At 38.2% G+C, this 25257-nt stretch overlaps 1 protein-coding gene across 5 annotated transcripts in view; it reads left to right on the top strand.

Annotated features, from left to right (window-relative positions):
* The window catches only part of daam2 (dishevelled associated activator of morphogenesis 2), a 97778-nt gene that overhangs the window by 38781 nt on the left and 33740 nt on the right, over nt 1-25257 (top strand). For all 5 annotated transcript variants that reach the window (XM_067368519.1, XM_067368518.1, XM_067368521.1 and 2 more), the window contains exons 2-4: nt 4273-4504; nt 14067-14156; nt 24598-24672. In XM_067368519.1, the coding sequence (XP_067224620.1) occupies nt 4337-4504; nt 14067-14156; nt 24598-24672 (333 nt within the window). In that variant the 5' untranslated portion in view covers nt 4273-4336. The remainder of the gene's footprint in view (nt 1-4272; nt 4505-14066; nt 14157-24597; nt 24673-25257) is intronic.

A 25257-nucleotide genomic window follows, 5' to 3' on the forward strand; every position in this document is an offset into this window, starting at 1 on the left:
ACCACAGCTTATTAGTTTGTCAGAAAAATGAACTCTCTTGCTAAATATATACTATATTAGCCTATATATATTCAATATATTTTACTTAAATGGTTAGTGATATCTTGATTATTTAATGTATGTTTAAATAAATCTGTCATGAAAATGACAGCCACAATGTAAATGATTATATTTCAACAACGAATTGAACCGTAGCGTACTGAAACGTGATTTCAAAACCGAGGTACGAACCGAACCGTCAGTTTTGTGTATATTGTGTATATATTCTTACACCCCTAGTAGGAATATGGAGGTTTCTCTGGTAACACTTTACTTAAAGCCTTTATGTATAATGCATTATAAATGTATTCATAATGTATGTTATAATGCATTATATTTTTTCATAAATAAATAAGTTAAAGGTGCTCTAAGCGATCCTGGGTGGAGTAACTTCCTGTTGACGTTCGAAGTGTTGTCAAACAAAACAGAGGCTAGCTAGACCCTCCCTTCTCCGCCTCCTCCTCCTCCTCCCCTCCGTGCTTTCTGAAACAGTCATGAACACGCATTTAAAATCATTCTTGTCAGTTATTGGCTGGAGCAAGTTTATTATGTTTCGTGGTCCAGGCTGCACCAGGTAGTCTTTGTTGCCGTTTTTGGGGCTTGTGGCAACTACAGAGACAGCGTTTTTTACAGTGTGTTCAGGCAGCTAGTGTATAGTGAGGAGATGTTTGCTGTATGTGAAAAAAAATGTTTTGGCCTAAAAACACGTGACATCGCTTAGAGCACCTTTAAAATGCATTCAAATATTTGCAGATTCCTTGTAACATCTGAAACTGGTTGCTTGTCATGTTTTAATGCATTGTACTTTCTAAAGGCTTAAAATGAGCATTGTAATGTATTATAACTGGTTACAAATATTCATGAGACCATACAATGCATTAGAAGGTTCATTACAAGTCAAAATACTTTTATAATGCATATACATAATGACTTTAAGTAAAGTGTTAGCGTTTCTCTTATTGGTATGTTGTTGAGGAAAAGTTGAAAAAGGAAAGGGAAAAAATCTGCCTGACACAGATGCTGCTGATCACACAAGCAAGAAAAAAAATAATGCGCAGTGTGTGTGAGAGGGAAACGCTCCTCCCTCTCTCCTCCACTGACCTACTTCCAGCAGCACACAGGATGATGTTGATGTAGTCATGAGCTGAATGAGAAATGGCAACAGCCCCCCCCCCCACCATCTCTGTCTGACTCCTTCCCTGTCTCTCTTTTATACACCACTGCTCAAGCAGTTTACCCAGCATGCCCTACCCTGTAGCATAAATGCATAAGAGACAGCATAACCATTATATGACAGCTGCTAGAGATGGTATAAGGAGGAGGAGACAGACTACTCACTGAAAAATGAATGAGAAAAAAAAAATTTCAATATGGAAGCTGGAGAAATGGAAGTCCTGTCTTTCATGTGCAAGAACCAGTCACCTTTTTTTCTTTTGTCCTAATACTAGTGAGCTGCCTTTCTACTGAATATGTAGGTTCCTTCAAAGTCAGCATTTCAAGTGTAATTAAACCTCATAATGTAACAGGTTTAGAATATTTGTTTTTCTCACTGCAGAACTGGCCTTCCTCACAATCTTCATGAGCATTTGAGACTTGACATAACACTAAATTATTAAAGTTAGATTCTAAATGTATCTCTGTGTTAAAGTTAAAAGTGTTTGTGTTATGTATTCAGAATGTTATTAAGAAAAGGGTTGTACATTGGCAGTAACACTCTATTAGATGTTTAACATGTTTAGAGACTGATGTTGAGAAACAATATTCAGACTCTGCTTCCTTTTAAAATATGCAGATGAAAGCCTTCATAAAGAATTTACTGCTGTTCCATTAAAATAAGCATTTATTTGAGAGCTGTACATGAAGGCTTTAAATTTATATAAGCTATAAAGAAATAACTGTATATGGTTATGCGGTAATGTGAATGTCCGATTAGAACTGATGATATATTATTAATGGGCTTAGGGGGAGCTTGATATATATTCCACAGGGATGGGTATCATAAGGAATTTAATGTTTTTGGTTCTGAGTTTATCTTAAAGTTCTGGTTTCTTAATGATTCCCTAACAATATTTTGAAGGTTCAGTCTGATTTCATTAAAAAGAACCATCTCAGATTTTTATAATAATAATAATAATAATAATTTATTATTATATATTTATTATTATTGTAAATATTTATTATTATTTTATTATTTTACAAATGATATATAAATAAATGCTGATTGTTTGTTATTGTATGTAACCAGTGATAATCCAGAAGATGAGATTTTAATTGTTTTATTTGTATTATTTAGTGGCAACTAGGGTTGGGACAATACATCTATACACTAATACAAAGAATATGTAGTGATTCTGATATTTTCCGATGTATCGCAATCCTCTCTTAAATCGATTCTGAGCTTAGTTTTTAACAGCAGATGGCACTAAATTCACCCATACTCTGCTTGCTTCCAGTTCCTTTACACACACCACTTAAACCTAAAATAATCATTCATAAGTTCGAAAGCTCAAAAAGGTTAAAGTGAATTACAAGGGTGTTCGCAGTGGGCTGTTTACATTAATCTCACATCATAAAAGCATTCTGAGGTGCAAGTATATTTAGGTGCAAGTATATTTAACCACGTACATGACTCAGCCGAAAGCACGAGCGCTCTCCAGCACTCTTCTTAGTGAGCATTTGAGTGTGCAACAGTGCTGCCAATTTAGTGATTTTGTCGCTAGAACTTCCCTGCCCCTTTTGTGACATTTTTAAAAGCCTAGTGACAAATCTAGCAACTTCTTGGACAAACCTTATCTAGATTCCATGACTCCCACTGATCTATATTTTTTTTAATATAGATCAGCGGACTCGCCAGTATGACGTCATCTAGCGACATTTAGTGAACAATTTTAGCTACTTTAAACTGAAAGCAATTCGCAACACTGGAGTGCAGTTAAAAACTAGCCTAGAGCGCCATCTGCTGTTAAAACTAAGCTCAGAATTGATTCGAGAGAGAAAATATCAGAATCTATACAAAAATCTATGTTTTGCGAATCGAGAAAAGATGTATTGTCTCAGCCCTCGTGGCAAGTGCAACTAGTCATTTTTTTAAGTCCTTCTCACTCATCACATTCAACCTGCAATCTTAACTAAAAAACAAACAAAAAACATACAGTATACATTTTTTCCATGTTGAAATATTTTGCTGTGTTACTTTAGGTGCAAAGTAGGAAACAATATCTGACTATCTAGTATTCATATTAATAGTATATATTGTTCTGTCTGCATCAGCCTGCTTTGGTTTTAGCCAATTTGGTCTGGTCTAGATGGTTGATCAGCTCAAGCTGGCCTGGTTTCAACCTGGCAGATCATCTTGGACCAAAAATCCAGCTACCATATTATGTCATACCATGTTGTTTTTTGCAGCAGGGCTTGCACTTGCACTTGCACTTGCACTTGTCATCTAGTGTTTGAGAAATAATCTGAAATAAACGAGGCTGACACTTTTATTTCCTTGCCACAATTTTTTGGTAAGCTTAATGGAAACCACTACCATTTTGAATATGGTGGACATACTTGTGAGAACAGTGAGTCTAAGAACGCTAGGCTTGTTTCCCTCTTGTGTTTTCTCCGTTCCGGTGAGTGTGATGGGTACGGCCGCCTCTTATGGCAATTACTCATGCCCTCCCTTGCCTTCCTTCTCTTTTGCCATTGGTGATCATTGTAGCCTGGAAACAGAGAGGTCTTTGTAGCACCCTGGGGGTTATGCCAGCACATCCAGAGAGGTGCCAGGAGGTTCCATTCACTGTGCCCACATGCTCCGAAGAAGCGTTGGAGAGGGATAAGGGTTGTTGCTTTTCAGAGTCCAAGCTCCTTCATGGCCACTCCACACAGCTGAAGGGTTTTAGCCTCTAGAATAACAGTCTCTGTCTTTCATTGATGTTCACATTCTGATGTTGACCAATTAAAGTTGTTGGACTGCTGTGAAACTGCTTTAGATTTAACATCAGTGAGGTACATCAATGCAGGGAAGACCATATCGGGCAGTATGGAGGGCTTTCTCAACTCTCAACATGACTTTTTAACTTTGCTTGTTGTTTTTGGGTTCCATTTCTGTGGCTCAACACTGGACACATTTATTCAGTTTCTTGCTGTTTGTCTTAATGTTTTTCAATTAATTTGTGGCCTAATGGTTACCTTGTCGCCTTGTGTGGTCTTTATTAAATTCTGATTGCCTCTTTCTTTCTCTTTCAGATCATGCCCCCTAGATAGCAGACTCTTCGCCTCTCTGGTTGTCGGCTCCTCCTGATCGGAGAGGATGCCTCCCCGGAAGCGCACACGGCCCGCCCTGGGCTTCCTGTGCTGCTTCAGCAGCAGTGAACCCCCTGAGATCAACCTGAAAGACAGTGTCCCCCTGCAGCTGCTGGAGTTCAGTGCCCCCATGCCCCCAGAGGAAGAACTGCATGCCCGCTTCTCTGAATTGGTGGTTAGTATCTGCTGGCTAGTCTGGTGGTCATGGGTTATACCATGAAATCTGTTTAATTTACTTCTAGATTCATTCAGGGAATCCATAATGGAACACATAAGTGATATTTGAGAGGCTAACAGGGCGCAATCTGTCTCAGTGACTTTGCATAGTTTCCTAAAATTTATGATCAGCTTTTGTGCTACAAGTGTTCCAAGCTGATGTTAGAAATTGGATGCTGACTTGCATTATTGAGGTTCGGGCAATTTTACTAGTTCAGTGAAGCAAATTCAATACTGATCTCCGCTGCTGCCAAACAGCAGTGGTTTGGAGCATCTTGAATAATACAGATTGACGAACAAAGTAGGGCTTGTAATCTTTAAATGACTTAAATGTCCAGTTAAAGGGATAGTCCACCACAAAAATTAAGATAGAATTTACTCACCTGGTGTTGTTCTAATGCCGTATGCCTTTCTTTCTTTTATGGACCACAAAAGGAGAATTTTTAAAAAATGTCCCACTTGTGCTCATCCATATAATGGCAGTTTATAGCGACCAGCATCAAGCTTTTTAAAAAAGACGCAAAATTATCAGTAAATGGTGACTTAATTTTCATTTTAGGGTGAACTATCCCTTTAAGACAAAACTTGTTGTGAGTTGCGAGAATAATTAATTTTCTTTTTCTGTCTGTCTCTCTTTTTCTGTCTGGCTCTTTTTCTGTCTTTCTCCACCCTGTATTTGAGCTAAAAACAGATTGTGGAAAGGAAAAATGAATAAATAAAGCAGCTCATCATTTGGAGTCAAAACATGGCTAGCATATGGGAGCTGTTAGGTAAATCACAGCAGCCTTGTGCTTGATACTGAAGGAAAAAAAAAAAAAAAAAAAAAAAAATATATATATATATATATATATATATATATATATATATATATATAATAAAATGGATTTAACTGAAAAATTAAATTCCATTCTTTCACTATGGATTACCCCTATCTATTTAAACAAACAAAAAAACAAACAAACTGGACCTTGATACTGCTCTGCCAAACATTTAAATGGCTGCACCGCATGTGGAGCAAGACTTGTCCATTTTCTGCAAAGACCAAACAAATACCCAAGTGACAATGTTTTCCATAAATGAGAAATATGTCAAAACATGCACTTGTTACAGTAATGTGATAAATATTCTCTCACAGGAATCTGGAAGAAACCTGACAGAACTAGGTCACTGTTGACAGGATTAACAGTTTTTTGGAATATGATATGAGTTTGATACTTGCAAACAGAGGCCTCATTCTCCGCTCTGTGATGAAGACACAGACGTGCACAGACATGAATGTATTTTGGTTTATATTTAATATATAAACCTGTAGAGTTGCAGATTGGTGGTAATATAAATAGGCAGCGGGTATTTACACTGAGTGCAAATACAGTTAGATGCTATTTACACTAAATGAAAAATAGCAGTATTTTCTTTGCACTAAGTGTAAATAGTAGTTAGATGCTATTTACACTTGGTTCAAATAGTGGTAGATACTGTTTGCATCTCAGTGTAATGAAGCCCTCCTCTACACCTACTCCTAACCCTACCCGTTAAACACTTTATTTCCACTACTAAATACCCCTTAGGCACTTCATATCCACTTTTCGAAAATGTTTCTCAAATTACTCTGCTTCTGCTCTTGTTATCAGCAGGATTTCTTTAGTAATTTTTTCTGGCTCAATCAGACAATTGTGGGCAGAGTTATTGGATAGTTACTTTTTGAATTTACATAATTTCAGATGTTCCTTTTATTCAATTTAATTACAAAAAAAACTCTCCCACCCTATAACAGTAATGTAGCAGCAACACGAAAGTTTTGCCTCTCTATTGCCATTTCTGTTTAAAACATAAAATTGCAAGTTACTTGCAGAGTATTTTTTATTTTTATTTTTATTATTTTTTTAACATAGGTTGTGCTTTGACACTGCTCCTCTGTGCAATAAATGTGTGATCACCACATCAGAGCGAATCTGTCCTTGTACATCAACATAAGAATAAGTAGTGCAACCTACTACTAAGTAACATATCTGCTTTTTTTGTTTGGACCAAATGAAAATGTAAATGTTTTAAAATAAATCATTTTAATGACGTTTAGATCTAAGGATTGCTCAATGATCTCACGTCTTGCCAGATCACATATTGCAAATTAGCTAGCTACCTACTGAGCCACTAAAATGTCTCACCTATTCAGCAGAAAAAAAGCATCTCGGCATGAGTATTCAAACCCTTTGGAGCTCGGAGTTGTTGCCACCTCTCGAAAGCCATGCCGATATTAACTGTATTCTCATTTTAGCATGTGCTCTGTTGCATTCCCTTTTTGACTGCATGCTCCTCACAGTCTAAGATTTCTTGGTTTTATCAACAGGTGATTCCCCAGATGTCAGCGATAATTGGCACTTAGACCTTTCTAGATTAAAAGCAGCCATAGATTTTTAAATTCAAAGCAACTGCATCCTCAGCATACACCATATATTAGCCAAGTCTTCTTCTTTCTGTTTATGGACATGTCGTGATCAAATAACCTAAAGATAAATAACCTCGAACTGACATTTCCTGTGAAATTGGACCCGACAGCTCAAATTATAAATCAATTTTATAAGCTTACCGTTGCAAATCGGGGTAAGGTAGGGAGACAGTTTTGAACATTGATCACTGTCTTTTGTACTTGCTCAACAGATTATTGTTAATTCTTAACCAAAAAGATTTAATCATCTAAATGGTAAACACAGCTGACTTGTATATCTGTTGTCTTAATTACATTTTCTCAATAGATCTCTAATCTGAGGAACTGAGAGCTATTTACCACAGAACCAGGTTTGAAAAGAAGAAAGTCGTCCAACTGTTAACAGCTTTGGTCAATTCAATCAGTCATTGTCTCTGACTGCACGCATGCCTGTAGAGTAAATGTGTAAGCAACCCTTCCATGCAGTTATAAGCTGTAAATGAGACTAGAGTAATTAGCTTCTTCTGATTGATTGTTTCATGTTGGTGATAGATCATATGACAGGGTTGGGTGGATGCAATTAATCAGCAACGCGTGCAAAAACATGGAATTTATCAGAAAGTTGTATGTTGTGGTTGTATCTGTTTGTGCGTGTAGGGGTTCTGTCTTTGGTACTTGTGATAGAGTGTTCTGTGCTTGTGTGCATGTGTGTTTACTTTTAAAGGTTTTTGCTTTTTTTGTGAAATGGGCATGTGGGCCAGCTGTAGTAATGAGCTGAGAAATGAACAGATGCATGAACAGGAGAAGAATGTGTCCCTGCCATTAGAGAAAAAGAGAAACATAGAAAGTCAAAAACTGTCATTATATGTTTAGTCTAAAGAGGCTGTCAATAACAGGATGTAGTTAGTAACTTGGTGCATTAATTTACAGTCCCTCCAGAAAAACGTGATTATGCGATCGCCTGATTTAATGCATAATCAGCCACATTTATGCGGGATCGCATTTTTTCAAATACGCCGCACTTTCGCCGCATAAATTGCAGATTTCAGCAAGCAAAATATATGCGGGGCTAGCATGATTTAAAAAAAGTCACATATATCTTAGCAGAAAGTTGAAAAATGTTGCATTTACTTCACACAAGCGCCATTATTTCCCCCCTATTGCCATGGGAACCTTATGAAGTGACATAATTACGTGACATGAACATCATCTGCAAACCCCGTGGTGAAACCAGTGATACCATGATGAAGCACTCAAATCATTCTCATTTGCCAACAGTATGCTTGCTTATCATAGGAAGTAATAAGAAATGACTCTTTACATTAAGGTAGTAGCCTAGTGAGAACAGGGTGTTGGGGGAATCACCTTGTAACGAAGTTCGTAAATATGGGAAGAAGGAGGCGGGAACCAGCGAACGTTGAAACAAAGTTTAATTCCAAAATAAACAAAGAACAAAACGAAAGTAATGCCACCAGACCCTCGCGGACGTCTGCCGGCCACACAAACATAACAAAACATAAAATAAAGTCCATGCCTGGTCCTCTCTCGTCCTTCACGGTAGTCGCTCCTCCTTTTATGCTCCCGGAGCTCCTCCGTGAGGGACTCAAGGCCGGTGCGCCTCCCAGGTGAAGCTCATTAACACTCGCGCCACCGGCCTCGCGCCGTTCCCTCACGGCTCTCGCCCACCCTGGTCGCCACATACCCCCATCGCCCCTCGCAGGCCGGGGGGTACTCCTGAGACTGCGCTCTACTCCCCCCCCGGGGCCTGTCTCGGCGGCCGCAGCACCTGGGGGTAAGGACAGACAAGACGAGAGAAAGGAGATGGAAGCAAGGGGAGCGACAGGACGAGAGAGGGGGGAGAGGAAAAAGAAAGAGGAAAAAAAAAATTCTGGGTCCGGTTCCCAGACACACTGCCGCTCGGTCCTCAGCCTGCCGAGAGGCTTTTCCTCGCGGTGCCACATGCGATGGCACTGGACGCTTGGTGGACGGCCCGATCCTCGACCGCCTCCTGGCGGCCGGCGATGGCTCCTCCGGCTGAGGGCAGCCGGCAGCTCCTCCCCCGTCCCCTGCTCCTCCCCTTCATGGCGGCGACTCCTCCGCTCCCTCCTGACCTGGACGGCAGCCACCCCACCTCGTCCCAGGACCACGGCATCCGGGTCTCCGTCCCACCTTTCACTATGCTCCAGCACCACCGCCTCGGGCAGCCTCTCGCGGTCTTCACTCCGCTCTCCGACAGCATTTCCCTCCTTCCTCCCGGGTTTCGGCACCAATGTAACGAGGTTCATAGATACGGGAAGAAGGAGGCGGGAACCGGCGAACATTCAACAAAACTTTAATATAAAATAAACAAAGAACAAACGAAAGTAATGCCGGCAGACCCTTGCGGACATCTGCCGGCCACACAAACATAATAAAACATAACATACAGTCCATGCCTGGTCCTCTCTCGTCCTTCACTGTAGTCGCTCCTCCTTTTATGCTCCCGGAGCTCCTCCGTGAGGGACTCAAGGCCAGTGCGCCTCCCAGGTGAAGCTCATTAACACTCGCGCCACCGGCCTCGCGCCGTTCCCTCACGGCTCTCATCCGCCCTGGTCGCCACACTTTTTTCTCTTTTCATCAAACTGCAGTTTTTGCAAGTTCCCGCAATTTCATTGCATAAAATTGCAAAAATATCCTGCATATTCCATCGCATTTTTTAAGAAAACGTGCCGCAAAATCAAGGATTTTTGCCCACAACAATCACAAAAAAACCTGCATTTTTCTGGAGGGACTGAAATTAATATAGAATTCTATATAGAAAACTGATGTTAAACTGATGTTCAATTAAAGGGGTACTTCTTCACTGGCAAAATGGGCCTTCAATAAAACTTGGGTGCCTATGTAGAGAACAGAAAAGACAAATACTTAGAAAAACTTCAACACTCACAGTGCACTGGGCATTTTGCCGTCCAAGGCCACTTTCACCAGTCTGCTATGGTTACACTTACCAGAGTCAAATACTTGCTTTAGTAGGAAATACTTCTTAGCAAACTTCTAGTCATAATGGGAGTTCAACAGGAGTGAGTTACTTTCGGTTTCTAGTGATGGATCTAGTGCATTGTAGACAGTGGCTAAAGGCTGCAAAGAATTGTAAATACGGAGAGAATGCAATGATGGAAAATCTAAAAAAAAAAAACCTGTGTTCGTAGTCATCCAGTTTGAAATGTTGACTACAAACACAGTGTTTATGCATATGCCTAACTGTTCTTTTGATAATCATTTGTCGATCTGACTGTCTGTGGGCAATGAACAAAAATGCTAAAGTATAATCTGTAGTTTTCATCAAAGCCATGGAGCTGTCAAAAATCACGTTTTTCTCGGTCCAGGCAACACGGAGAACGAGTCAACTTTGTTTATTTACATACAATACTGATATATACAAAGTGGGTGGAAAACACTTTAAGGCATTCAAGCCCTATTTAAAATGCCTGAATGCCCAAGCAGGTGCCATTTGTTTGTTATTTTTCCAGAACTATCAATTTTTGCAATTATTTTTAACCTACTGGTCTTAGCCTACTGATTTTAGTGGATGTATGAAGTCAGTTCACACAGTCCTATAGGAGCCACAAGTGTAGGTTATCACATTGACCAAGAGCATTTTCCACAAGACACTTAATTTAAATGAACCTTTATTGTTATGATGTTTTGTTACACAATGCTTAGGATACCATAAATCACAGCAGTTTTTGTGAGATTTTCATTGGCCGAGCAGCATTCCGAGACTTTTGTATCATTCTGCTTGTCTGTTGTGGCGTTTCAGACAGGATGCTAGTCTGTGTGTTATGAAAGAGTCACTGATTTGTTCAAAAACAAATGAATAAAACGCACCTACTGTGTGTTGCTCAGAGACTTGCTTCAGTTGATCCTGCTTTGGTTTTGTTGGGAAAAATGGTAATGTAATATCACATTTATGCCGTTTATGTTGATGGTCCGAATATCAGCACGATCACATTACCCGTGGCCACCTGCCGCCGGGCGAATCACAGCCGTTCTGTTATTCGGAACAACAGAGCTCTTATTAATATTGCAATATTGCTTAGTTAAATCTTGCATACACAGCCTTCGCAGATGACTGATTAGACCTTTTTTTTTTTTTTCAAATAAATAATGAGTGAAGATTACAGAATTACATGACATCATTATGGTACAGCCCTTTCCCTCCTTTCGGCTGCCCAGCCTTCCTGGAGTGGAGAGGTCAGAGATGTGTTTCTTCCTCATTTCCGTGGCTGAGAGCTCTGGGTGTGGTGAGATCGGCCAATGAGCTTCCTGGCTACTGCTGCCACCTCAATAACCTCAGTCAACCTTTCTGTCCTCGCACCGTGACTCAGCTGATTAGATCTGGATAAGGGAGTGAGCCAGTAGTATGTGTGAAAAATGTGTGACGAATTAGGTTTGGTATGGGCTGTCATGGTAAGAGATTGTTACTTGAGTGGAGGTGAGACCCATCCTTAATTGCATATTAATTTAATGGCAAAATTGCATATTATTGAGGGTGTTTCAGTTGGAATTACACATCTTTTAGAGCCCTTATAGGAATAATGTTCCCAAAAATACCAAAATTCATCTTCACTATCCCTTGTGTTGTCCAAACCCTGTATCTATTCTTCCATGAAATACAATGAAGATATATATATATATATATATATATATATATATATATATATATATATATATATATATATATATATATATATATATATATATATATATATATATATATATATATATATATATTTTTTTTTTTTTTTTTTTTTTTTTTTTTTTTGTTTTTGAATTCCAAAGTGCTCACTTTCATAATGTGGACTAGGGCTGTTGACCTTCTAAGGACACTGAAAATTTCTCTCTTCATCGTAGCCTGCAAATATCATTATATTAAAATATAATACAGCTTGAATTATAGTTTTGTTTTCAAAAATGTGACAAAAACAATTAGGTTTAACATCAGGTCTGCTTTTATGGTACATTTTACTCTACGTTTTCATATTTATATTTGTTGTTCTTTCTGTTTATGATGCATGATGCTCTGTTTGGTCACTGCTGGCTGAAACAGATTCCTGTCAGTCCTCTGTGGGCCACATATGACTTCCTTCCATTTTGACCATCTCTAAATCTTTCCCTCACTAAGTCTTTCCTGCACCTCCCTCATTTTAACTCTGCCTTTTTTCTTGTTCCCTCTCTCACTATTACTGTATGTCCATGGCTCTATAGAGAAGGACTGTGAATTGAATTGTCAGTGCCTTTTAAACAAAATTCCTTAAACATAATCTAGAGTTCTAGTGGAAAAATAAAATGAATTGAATGATCGAATTATATTTATCATGCAGTAAGTGTAATTATTAACAATACATCACACTTTCAGTATAAATGTCATGACAACTCAGAGTGTTTGGCATGGTAATGGATATGACAATATTAATATGTTAGGTCTTGGCAGACTAGATCTGTTAAGTCCTGTACACACTGGGACGAATATCGCATGCGTTTATCGCCAGCGTTTTTCGAGACGTTTTTTTTTTGTGTTCATACCCAAGCGATTTTCACTGGCGATGCGCAGAGTGAAAGTGCAAATTCACTCCCTGACAGTATGTGGCACTTGTGCTTAACGGTAGTGCAAATAAACATATTTATGATATTAATAACGTTAAAGATAAAAATGCATATATTAAATGGCATATGACATATGAGAGATGGTAGTCAGAAACGGTAGTGCAAATAAACATATTTAAGATATTAATAAAGATAAAGAATATAAAAATGCACATATTAAATGGAATATATATGACATATGAGAGATGGTAGTCAGAAACGGCAAATAAACATTTATGAAATAGACATTCTCAACTATATTTCTTGAATGTAAAAGAAAAAAGAAAAAAAACCCAGTAAAAATACAGAAATAATACACATCTATTAGTGTGGCCAAGAAGTGGCAGAGTATTCATAGCGTGCATCTCAATCAGCTCCCTAGTTCACTAGTCAGGGCAGTGAGGGCACTGATCAGGGAGTCGGCCACATTCATTTAAATGGTATACTGATACACGACCTAGGTAGGGAGCTGAAGGATAGTTTGTAGGGGTCTTCCTCGTCTACTTACTTTCTCTTCGTCGTTTTGGTATCACTGTGTGCTCAGCAAGACCGTTTTGTGCTTGAGCGCCACAAAGGCATGTTTTACTGTAACTTCAGCATCTCCAGGCACGTGAACAAAAGCATCATTCTCATTGGTCGGACAGTTTTTAACATGGCGCGTCAAACCAAAAAAACGAACCCGAGGCATTTTTTTTTAAAATTACGCTTTTACACCTGCCGTTTTTCGTGTCAGTGTGCACACTCACATTGGCGACCTTTGTTTAGTCACGAGCCGTTAAACGTCGGCGATAATCACTCGTGATATTCGTCCCGGTGTGTACAGGCCTTTACGCTGCTACTGCTGTATTTGCTGCTGCAGAGCATGTATGGGACTTGCTGCTGCCAATACATACACAACACGCTGCTGTGAGGAAGACATACTGCTGCTGTACATCTATACAGGTGGAGCTGGGGGAGGTGGAGGGTTTCTGAAAGCATGGTGCAAACTGCTACTGATACAGTAGGAACCAATCAGCTATGCCCTAGAGAATGATGTGATTGCATGCAGATTGAATAAAGGACGTATCAGCCTGTGCCATCTAGAGTTTCATGACAGAACTTTGTATTTATTTTAAAATGTTACCAGAAAATGATGGATTTACTGGGGACAGTTAAACTAATGATCTATGATGGATTGGATTTTGGATTGAATTGGATTGGAAATAATTGGAAATCTATGGCAAGTGACATGAGCACTTACCATAAGGTTTGTTACAGTATGTAAAGTTGAGGTTTTTACATGCTTTGTATTTATCTCACTCTCACACACTAGACATACCTGAACATGCTACAAATACACATGAACTACACAATGACTACAAAACGCACACAGAGACAAATTATTGGGGCTAGTATTATATCTTTTCACTATGCGTTTTAAGATGTATAATGTTAAGTGTGGCTCAGTTGTCGTGTTCTCTCCTTTCCTCAGGATGAATTGGATCTCACAGACAAGAACAGGGAAGCCATGTTTGCTTTGCCTGCAGAGAAGAAATGGCAAATCTATTGCAGCAAGAAGAAGGTGAGTCCTTTACAACATAATTAATAATTTAAGGTTTTCTTTAGCAGTTTGCTAAAATGACTAAATGGCTACTAGTCACTGACTATAGAATAGTTTAGCATGTTTTGTAAACATTTCATTGTGAGACAAAGCCTTTGAAATAGATGAAAACTACAGCTTCTTTGAATCCTCTGGCCAAAACGTCTACCTCACTTATCACACACACAGCCCCTCCCTTCCTCCTCAGAACACCATCCTTTTGAAACCCATGTCTGTGGTCAGCCACTTTCAGGATATTACTCCCTTTCTCCCTGATTACAGAGAGAGAGAGAAGGCAATGACTGCTTTCAGAAGCCTCAGTGGAATACAGATTTAAATGAGCTGGCTTTAGCCATTTCCACTTTATGTTTTTATGGAAGTGCTATTGTTTTGAAAGGGCCTGCGGAGTGAACGACAACCACTGTAGCTCCGGTCTGGCGATGTTGTCTTCATTGACTGTTACAGTTTAATTTCCATTGTATCTACAAAGGCTTGTAGAAAGTTTGGATCCATGCTTGCACCTGGAGCTCTGGACACTTGGCCTGGGATTGGGAGGTGGAATTACTGGTAAAGTGGGGTGTGGCTATGTCAGGAGTTTCTGGAACAAAGTTGTCAGCAGTTGATGTTCTCTCAATGCTGCTGTGCTCAAAAATGACTTCCCCTCAGAGCTAAAAGTTAGAAAAGAGGGAAACAAACCGAATCCAGGAAACAGGAACCAGAACCAAGCAACAGACGTCTTGGAAAACAAGTTGTGAGATCAAACAAAAAGCTCATTCATGTCTGCAGCAATGGAGAATTGCCATAGAAGCCCACCACATGGCCTGCTTAAAATGCACAGCAATGTAAATGGAACAAGCAAGGCTGTGTGTTTAGAGTAAGCACTCAAAAAAGAGACTTGAAAGAAACAAGATGGGAGAGAGACGCTGAAGTAATTCACTGCACTTAAAAACTATCAAGTAAATGTCTGTACACACTTAAAACATTTCCTTTTATATTTACACAGTTACTGGAAGCAGAGATGCCAGTAAGTTGCTGTAATTTTTTGGTTTACAGTAACTGTACAGTAATGCAATTTACAATATACAGAACAGTTCTATATAACTGTAATTTGGTCTGTATTTTATTATACTGTATTGTACTGTAATATCTATATTGATACATTACTGGTAAATATTACTAATTATAATAATTACTAATAATGATAATATTATACAGTATATTATAATTATAGTTAGTATATTATATAAATCTATAGTTTAATACTATTGTACTTCAGAAAAACATTGCAAATCCTAAGGCAATCTAAACGGTGTTCTTGTTGTAACAAGTTTTTATTCAATCAATTCATTTAAACTTTAAAAAACGTTTTTAAATATTTTGGTACTGTTTGTTACTTAAGGTACAGTGCATCAGCAATTTACAGACATAAAAGCCTTGAGGAATATATATGAAACAAAAACACGCAAGAGTGGGGGATTTAAGGACTGGTCTATCCTTTGTCCTAAGAGAGAACTTGACTTATCTTAAAAATTATACCAACTGTAGTGGCAAACAGGCCACTGGCCCTTAGTTTGAAGTCTTGCTCACTCCCTGTCTGGCAGTACAACCTGTTGAAGATCGGACCGCAGTGGTGAAACTGGTACCAACAGACAATCTCTATAACCACAAATCACCCATTTATTTTGTAAGAGAAACTTCTGTATTTTTTTTCAACCTGGACATTGTTTTCCCATGTTTTTGTGTCTACGCGAATAATTGAAATTGGTCCATTATTGACCACAACGGCTGCAGCTGTAATCTTTTTAAGCATTTGTGCATTGTCAATGTATGTTTACTAAAAGTGCTTGTTTTACCACTGACAGGCTCGGATCGACAACAACATTATGGAACGAAATCCCTACAGAGATAGACTTTTTGTTAATCATAAGAGCCTTTTCGCTTGAACACAAACGGCCATTTATCACTCTCCTCAAACCCATCAGACTGCAATGACAAATACAGTAATTTTTCCATCATAAAACACTTTATTAAAACAAAAGAAACAAAATAAAACCCATCAAAACCCTCTTGGTTTGTCTTTCCACTGTTCTAACTCTGAGTTGGTTTAAATAAACCCTTAGATAATTCACTTGTTGAGTTGTATGATAAAAGGGATAAAAGTAACTGATAATCATTATAAAAGTACTGAACTTCCACCGTTCTCCTCCTCCAGTGACCAGGAGTTGTTCTCAGGTTACACGCTTTCATTGTTTACAGAAATCCTGTATTATTACCAGACATATTGCAGTCGAGATACAGCAACGCTAGAGCAACACTAAATCATACTGTAAAATATCCCCACTCAATCATAAACAGAATACAATATAAACTAAGGTTTTATTTAACAGTAATGTAGAAATGTGGTATGGTACTGTAGGTTGCTAAATCTGCAGCGACATCAAAACCCTAACAGTGCAGTTTTGAGAAATCACACTGTTCTTACCATCAAGATGTTGATTCCTGCTGCTTGGCAAGAGTCCTGTATGTTCACTCATGCCATTCATGCAGATGGCTAAAGCCCCTTTTAGATTCTTTATTGCAACATGGTCAGCAAGCCCAATGCTTTCAATGAGAAATATCTGTTACGTATGTCACCTTGGTTCTCTGAGTAGGGAACGGGATGCTGTGTCAATAGCTGATGCTTTGGGAACACTATACCACAGTGACATAATTTTCGTCAGTTTATACTGACAAAAATGAAGAACCAGGAGTTAGATAAACATCCAGATCGTAAATTCCAATAAAAATATGCAGAGAGGACCAAGCTGCAAATATAACCCATGTACCTCATGAGAAAACGAAATAGCATTTCTCACCCAATGTGACATTCTTTGTTTTGTAGAAGCAGCACTCTTACTGCAGCCACCAAAACAACTCATGCAGTCAATGTAAATTCTCCCTAATCAGGCAAAGCCTATACAATCGCTCATTCCCCTTCGACTTAAAGTGCGGAGGAGAAAAGACTGCAACATGACAACTTTGAAGTGGAAGCAAACTTTGTTAGATCCTAGCCTTGGTTTCACTAAAATCTAAACCAGGCCAGGATCAAAATCCATACACGAAGAGCTCACAAATAAAACCTGGAAATCTCCAATCTTTTTTTTTTTGAAAGATGTCAATAACAAAATGTTTTTAAGAGTCAGTATTCCTCAGAGGCTGAAACGAGGAATCTGTTAAACCTTGTTTAGAAGGAAGCCTTCTATAGAAGACTGCCCTGTAAAATCTACCTTACTTAAAAAAAAAAAAGTAAAAAAAAAAAAAAAGGTGAAAACGATTGTCATAAAAACAAGTGAAATAAGAATAGTATGTTGTACTAACAAATGCTTATTTAGTGTACTACACTCATACAAGAGTTCAAGTAATTCGAAAATGAATAACTATAGAGTGTACTTGATAATTTACTTTAAATTTACAATTGACTATGAGTATAGACTACTCAGAATTGGTATTTTTAACAACTAAACACTTTCAAGTGAAACAAACTTTCCTATGCTGACTTCAAGAGTTCATTGCGACAAATAAATTGAGCAGTATGGCTTTATTTGCCAATTTTAAATGCTGTCTTTGTTGTCAAATAAAATAGTTTTTTAATGGTCAGAGTCTTATCAAAATATTTTGTTTCTTAACCAAAGAAACACTAATCACCATAATGGTGACTTAAACAAAGCCATCTTAGGAAATCAACATCAATATATGAAGTTAATTTATGTGTTGTTTTCTAAAATTTTCTGTTTTGAAAATTCAACATTCAAGATGACTTTGGAAAATGAATGAATGCAACTAAGGAAAAAGAGAACTGCAGAAGAGGGGGAAATGAGTGAAAATCCTATTGAGATTGCCCTGCCTCAATTATTTTATTTATTTATTTATTTATTTATTTTTTCTTGACAAAATCAAACTTAATCCATATATTTTTTTGGATAAAATCTCATCCCGCTCTACTTTGTTTTTTCTTGTTCAGTAAGCCATTTTACTCTGAAATGCATCACAATATAATAATGAAGTCGACAACATTAGTTTTAGGTTGACTTTAAACATCCTTGACTGGAATTTAACTTGAGAGAAGCAGATCTGGATAAATCATTGTAAAATACAACAAATTATTTTTTGCATTGGAAATTGAATCTCTGTATATTTTGGCCTGGTAGAAAAGAGGACAACCCACTGAGATGTTGGATTCTGGAAAGATGTTTGTCTAGATCTAAAAAGCAAGGCCAATTACTGCACTGGCTTTGGGACAGGCAGAAATCTGTTTGCTAATGTGATTTAGCTGGGGGATTCTGGAGAGGCAAACTGTTATTGAAGGAACAGATCCTTGTTTGGCCCACAAATATAGTTCCATTCTCAAGTCACATAACATACTGTTGAGCTTGTGCAGACTGTTCATATTGTGTCAGAGCTCTTGAGGAAATGTGTAGCAGATCAAATACACATCACAAAATTAACTTCATTAATGCACAACTCTTCAGTGGTCTGTCTCTCGCCTCGTCTGTCCTTCCCACCCCCCTCCCCCCCCAGGTGCTGCATAAGAGAGCAGTCTCAAGGGTACCCCCGGCCTGCGAGTAACAGAGCTCCGTTCCAACGGCTCTCAGCCCCGCCCTGCTTACCACAAAGAGATACCTAAAACAAGACAATGGACATATATAAATTGACTGTGTTGTTCTATGCTTAGGCTGCTGCCTTCAAAGACACTAAAATGGAACTTAATGAAGTAGAACATTTTAAAATGAGATGTCTAAATAAGCGTCACCTGAAGCACATGGTTTTTAACTAGACTGAACAGTCAATACTTTCCTTTATTATCTAATTTAAGTATAGTTATAATCACCATTGCCCAGCTTGCTCTGGTTTACCCCACACTGTAAAAAAAATCCCAGTAAATTTTACAGTAAAAAAAAATGCCAGCTGTGGTTGCCAGAACTTTACCATAAAAAATACAGTAGCAACGTAAAAAAAAATCTGTTAAATTTACGGTAAAATAACGTATTTCATTAACTGATATAATGTTAATTTACCAACCTAATTAAGTACTAATATCTGTTTTGTATCTTTATAACACACTGACAGTCACCAAATACAGTGGTGATAAGAGTCACATGATGAATCATAGTTCATCACAAGCAGCTTTTCCACAAGCTGAGAAGGACAATACTAATATGTAGAAGGAGCACACTGTGTCATCCACACACACACTAAACACCATCATGGTAACATGCATGACATTTTAAAAATGCAATAAACATTAATTTAACAACATTAGATGTAACATAAAACCCTGATGTACATAACTGACTAGAAAAAAATGAGAAAAACTAAGAAGAAACAGAGTTATTTCAACGAAAATATATCAAATGTGAAGTGTCACGCAGGGAATTGTGGGAATGGCAATGGGTCTCATTCATGAAACATTTGTAAATATACGAGTAAATATGTGAGTGATTTGCGCGTAAAGAGACCTTCCCGGAAACTCTTCTCCTGATTCACAAATGCTTCGTAAACGTCAGAAGTGATAGTGAAATGTGTGAGTGTTAATGAATTCCAATCAGTCGTAAATGGGACTTGCGTGCACGCTCATTCTCAATTACCATAAATCCCGCCCATTAAATCCGACTGACAACTACATGGGCATCATATTATGACACCAAACAAAGGATTTTGGACATTTTATAGGAAACAATTTCCATAACAAATAAGGGGCCATTAGTTTGCCCAACCGTATTGAAATCTATCCATTATTTGATTAAAGTGCTCCGTTTGCAGATGCTATTCATCTTATACCTCATCTTAAAAAAAAAAAAAAAAACCTTCTTAGGGCCGTTCACACAGAACGCATTTTTCTATTCCAATGCGCTACTTTCCCATTGTTTTTCTATGTAAACACGCGCTTAACAGACGTGCATGACTGTTACGCTCGCGTCTCGTGTCTTTTGCAGCGCCTCACACATAAGCGCCGCGTTTTTAAGACGCCGTGTCAAGTTAAAAGAATTTCAACTTTTACACGCAGCGCCGCTCATCAATGTCAGTTCCAAAACAGTGGACCAATCAGAAGAACTCGGAGGCGGGGCAAGCGTTGTGAGCTTCTGTTTACAATAGCAAGTTGGCATGACAACTGTTTTATATGACTGCAACATGGCTCATTATTATCTTATTTTCTTTTTTTCCATGTCAAAACTTGTATCTGTCAATTCTGCTGTTTGCCTATTTCTATTATTTCCGTTATTGTCGTTTTTGCATCACGTCTCAAAAGCGCGTCTCGAGACCCTCGCGTTCTATGCTGCGTTTTTTTTAAAACCACTCCTGAGCGCTGCGTCTCGCGTTTTTAGACGCAAAGACGCGTTCTGTGTGAACGGCCCCTTATTCCTATCCTTTCACTTCCCCTAATCCCTCTCTATTGTATTTTAGGATAATCTGAGCACTGCCTATAACTTGTATTATGAGCACTTTTTGTCTATTTGCCTCGTCATGACGACTCGCTTGTTGTATTCCTCACTTGTAAGTCGCTTCCGCCAAATGAATAAATGTAAATGTATTACTGGCTCTCACAATAAAAGTAAAAAGAAAAAAACGTATGTAATTACTATATATAATATTTTTTTCAAAATGTCGTGTAAATATGTACCTTATTAAGGTGAATTAAAAAGCAGCCTTATTAATGAGCAAAACGTTCGGATGTTAAAAGCACTATTTACGCGTGGCTGGGAGCAGGTGTAGATTTCTTTCGTACCAACTAACATTTGGAAAATACGAACATTTTAATGAATCCGAAAATTTACGCCAGAACCGCTTTACACACGATTTACACACACATTCGTTCTGCTCGTGTTTCATGAATGAGACCCACAGTACGGTTTTTCACTGTAAAGTTTACAATGAATTGTTATTCTTCACTTCCAAAAACTGTGAATTTAACGATATTTTACTGTAAAACTACATTAAATGTACCGTTAGATCTATTACAGTTATTCACCGTATATAGTACAGAAACTTTCTGTAAACCAATTGACAGTTTTTCACCGCAGCATTTTTACAGTTTTTTACTGTTAAAATCACGGTCATTTTTTACAGTGTACAATATAGATCTTATGCACCAGAGAAACAAACACGCAGCCATCTTTAGAATTTTGTTCTTGAACTTCTGTTTTTGCAGTAATTCTGTATATTTCTTTGGCATCGCTGTCAAAGAGTAATTAGCTGGTGAAGTGGATTTACTTATTGTAGAGTTAACAAAAGTTATCATGAGCATTGTAATGATTGAAGCAGGTGTCATAACATAGCTTACGAAGCATCAACGGGGTCGTTGAATGGTATTTGTAGGTAAGGGCTACAAAAATTTTCCAAGGCATTAGATTAACAATGGAACACAGTGAAGACAGTCATCAAGAAAGTATGGCACAGTTGTGACAAGAACCAGGTGTTCCTCCAAAATTGAGAAGACAAAGAGAAAACTGGTTAGGGAGGTTGTCAAGAGGCCTACAGCAACATTAAAAGAGATGCAGCTCTTCCTGGCAAGAATTGGTTACTCCCTACATGTGACAATTATCTCCTGTATCCTCCATCTGTCTGGGCTATGGGGCAAGACGCAAACCAAAGGCATCCAGTCTCCCAAAATCATGTGGAAAAATCAAGCATAGCGTTCGTTCTGGTGGGTCACGTCAGTCAAGCTCTCATCAGCTGACTCTTAGCTGATCCACATCTACCTATAGGAATACGACACCCATTATAGCATCCCTGCATACAAGGTCCATTCAATATTATCAGCAGCTTTGTGTTGCTCAGGAGCTACTTTTTGAACTTTTTGGCCAAGATTGTAAAAGGTATATTTGATGCACAAACAGCACAGCACATCAGCAAAAGAACACCATACCCACAGTGAAACATGGTGGTTTCTTCAGCTGGAACTGGGACTTTATTTTCTTGAAGGTGGAGGGAATCATGAATAGCTCCAAGTACTAGTCGATTTGGGAACAGAACCTTCTGGTGTCTGCTAGAAAGCTGAAAATGAAAAGAACTTGACAGTGACAGTGATCCAAAACACACATCTAAATCAACAAAAGAATGGCTTCAGCAAAGAAAGATTAATGTTTTGGCATGGACCAGTTAGAGCCTAGACCCTAGTGTGGGACTAGAATAGGGCAGTGGCACAGGAGATGCCCTCGCAATTTAACCAGTCTGGAAAGTTTTTGCAAGAGTGGGAAAATATTCCCAAATAATATACATCTCCATTGTTATGGTTTTATATGTAGGCTATTATTATTATGTGATGACAGCTAGAACAGCTAATGTTGTACCTGCGTGAGGTTCCAAGGAAAGCATTCATCTTTGTCTTTTTGAGCTCCTGCCCTGAGCTGTCACTCTTCTGGGGTAATAAGGAACAGATATACAATATAATATAACTAATATTGTTGGCATGCCAATAAAGGTTTAAAGGTTAAACATGTTTGCATTGTTCTCAAACTCACATAATCTTTTCTACCTTAAGGATACATTCCGATTATGCAATCTAAAAAATTCAATATCCTGTACATTTTTTTTCCCCACCCGACTTGGAGTTTTTTTCTCTCCCACACTTTTAAAGGAACCTGATTGCAAAAGCCATCCTTTTAGATTCAATGCACTTACCATAGAAGTAGTGATGGCTTTTACATGGCAATTTGGAACACAGTCAACACTTTCGAGAGCGATGATTTGTAAACGGCATGCCAGTTGTTTGTGTATAAGTTTGCAGAGTGCACGCCCTTCACAAACATGTATCTGTTTCCTGTTTGGATTACTGTGTCATCAAATTCGCATTTTGACAGCTGGACCCTCAAAGAAGTCTTCGAGTTCAGCCAAAAATGCTCCAAATCTCCATAAACACTCATAAGCGCAATCTGAAAGATGAAACGGTGTTCAAACAAAACCACAGAAATTGGAGACATGGAGAAACATGTCCGCAAACGCACAAACCCAGAGGTCACCCTGGTCATGGTGGGATTGAATTTTACACTGAGAGAGTGAGCTTCTTGAGTAAAGGCAGCCAGACTGATCCATTATCGCAGTGGAACACTGTGTGGAAACAAATTCCAGTGATGCTGGTTGTGTGCTGATTTAACAAAACAAAAGAAAATGATTCTAGACTTTGTATTTAGATTTCTTTTCTAAACTGTGTTTGACCCATACTGGGAATCTGCTGGCAAAAATAATGTTTATTATCGTTACCTCCTGTATTGTTCCTTTTTATTGATAGTGCAAATATTGACGCACAGGAGGAACAGTTCACTACTGTGCTGACCTAAAGCCAAGTATGCCCCATCTTTCTATCGCTTTTTATTTGTACCAGAGAGGGAAGTTAGAGCGTCCTTTATAACCTTCTTGATCTGGTAAGAATAAATGTTTGGAGCAACGTGACAGGATTGAGACTCTGAGTGATAAGAAATTGTGCCGTGAAGAATGTGAAAACTCATTAAACTGTATAATCTGGTTGTCGCAATCAGTTTGGCTGCAAGACCTACTGACATCTGTGTACAAATCGGAAAAACACAACATGTGATCGAGGTCCAGGCCAGGCTGTTGTGCTGGGTTCCAGAATTGTTTGGCTTTGATGTTGAACACTTAACGCTGAGAGGAAAGAAGCGAGTTGCTTAAATCTGTTTGCAAGTTATACATCCCAGGTTGTTGTTGTTTTGTCTGGCTTGACTGTGTGTTGTGTAGTATAGTACTCAAAGTTCTGTTCTTAAAATATTTATGATAATTGCCATCTTAGGCATATCATGTCTTTCTGTTGTACAAGAAATCACATTTCCTGTGAAATTTAAAAGGTAACACTCCTGCAATATAAAAACAAACAGCTTAATTGAATTTAAAAAGAATACTACTTTTTTTTACTTTTGCAGCCAACCATCACAGAATACAACCCACACTTAGGCAGCATGGAAAATCAGTCCATGTTCAGCATATCAATTATATTACCTGATAAACATTTACCAAGATAAGATGGGCTCAGATTGACCCTTAAATTGGTAACACACAAGAAACTGAACTGTATGATATGATCTGTGGTGATTAAAACTAAAATATTTGAACTAAAAAACAACAAGAACGCCATGCACATGGAAGTCGGAAGAAAACCAAAACTAATCCTAGACCTCAGACTCCAAAGCACCATGACTCCATTTCATTACAGTTTTTCAGTCTGCTCTGTAAACACTGATCTGGTAACTTCATTTGTTTGGTAATAAACAATTTCAGTTGTCATGGCCTGGTTAAGGTTGACATATTGACAAAGTGAATATGTGCCAAGCAAGAGACGTCCCCCTTAGTAAGATAATTAATACAATGTGGAATCAATATTATATACAATTATACACTATATTATAACTCTCTCTCTCTGGTGTTCTTCTCCTAGGAACAAGAGGACCCTAACAAGCTTGCTACCAGTTGGCCTGATTACTACATAGACCGCATCAACTCCATGGCAGCTGTAAGAATTTACTCTGCTACGCACATTTTTTGCACCCTTTGTGATTAAAACCCAATTTTGACACCAGTTAAGGTTCATGTGATTTTGTCTGCATGCAGTGTTTTGTTTGGACATCTGATTTCATTGAGTTTGATGAGCTTAATGATTCTGATCTGCTGCTGGGAATTTGTCTTGCATTTGTGTTGGGCATATATAGTATCTGAGTTTGCAGTCTAAATTGAATGAAAAATTGAATAATGGAATTAATTACATTTTTTCTACTGAGTGTTCCTCATTCAACAAAGAACACAACCAATGTGGCCCTTTTCATGAACAAATTATTCTAATGAACTAAGGCAAAAATACTACAAGTTATCTTGTTATCTACAAGTTATCTGTTTGTCCAATTAATCTAAAGAATTTGAAAACCTAAAAGTGTTATGTCTGAAAATTCTGCAAAGAATGTTCCACACCTGTAAAACAGAAAACACTGGTCTGTGTTGATTGTTTGTGACCATCACAAACAATCAGTGGATTCATGCTAGCAAAATTGACTGCCAAAATGCAATCATCCTAATGTTATTTATAGCACTGTAATATGTTATT

Source organism: Chanodichthys erythropterus, chromosome 18 (genome assembly GCF_024489055.1).
Source record: "Chanodichthys erythropterus isolate Z2021 chromosome 18, ASM2448905v1, whole genome shotgun sequence".
Lineage (NCBI taxonomy): Eukaryota > Metazoa > Chordata > Actinopteri > Cypriniformes > Xenocyprididae > Chanodichthys > Chanodichthys erythropterus.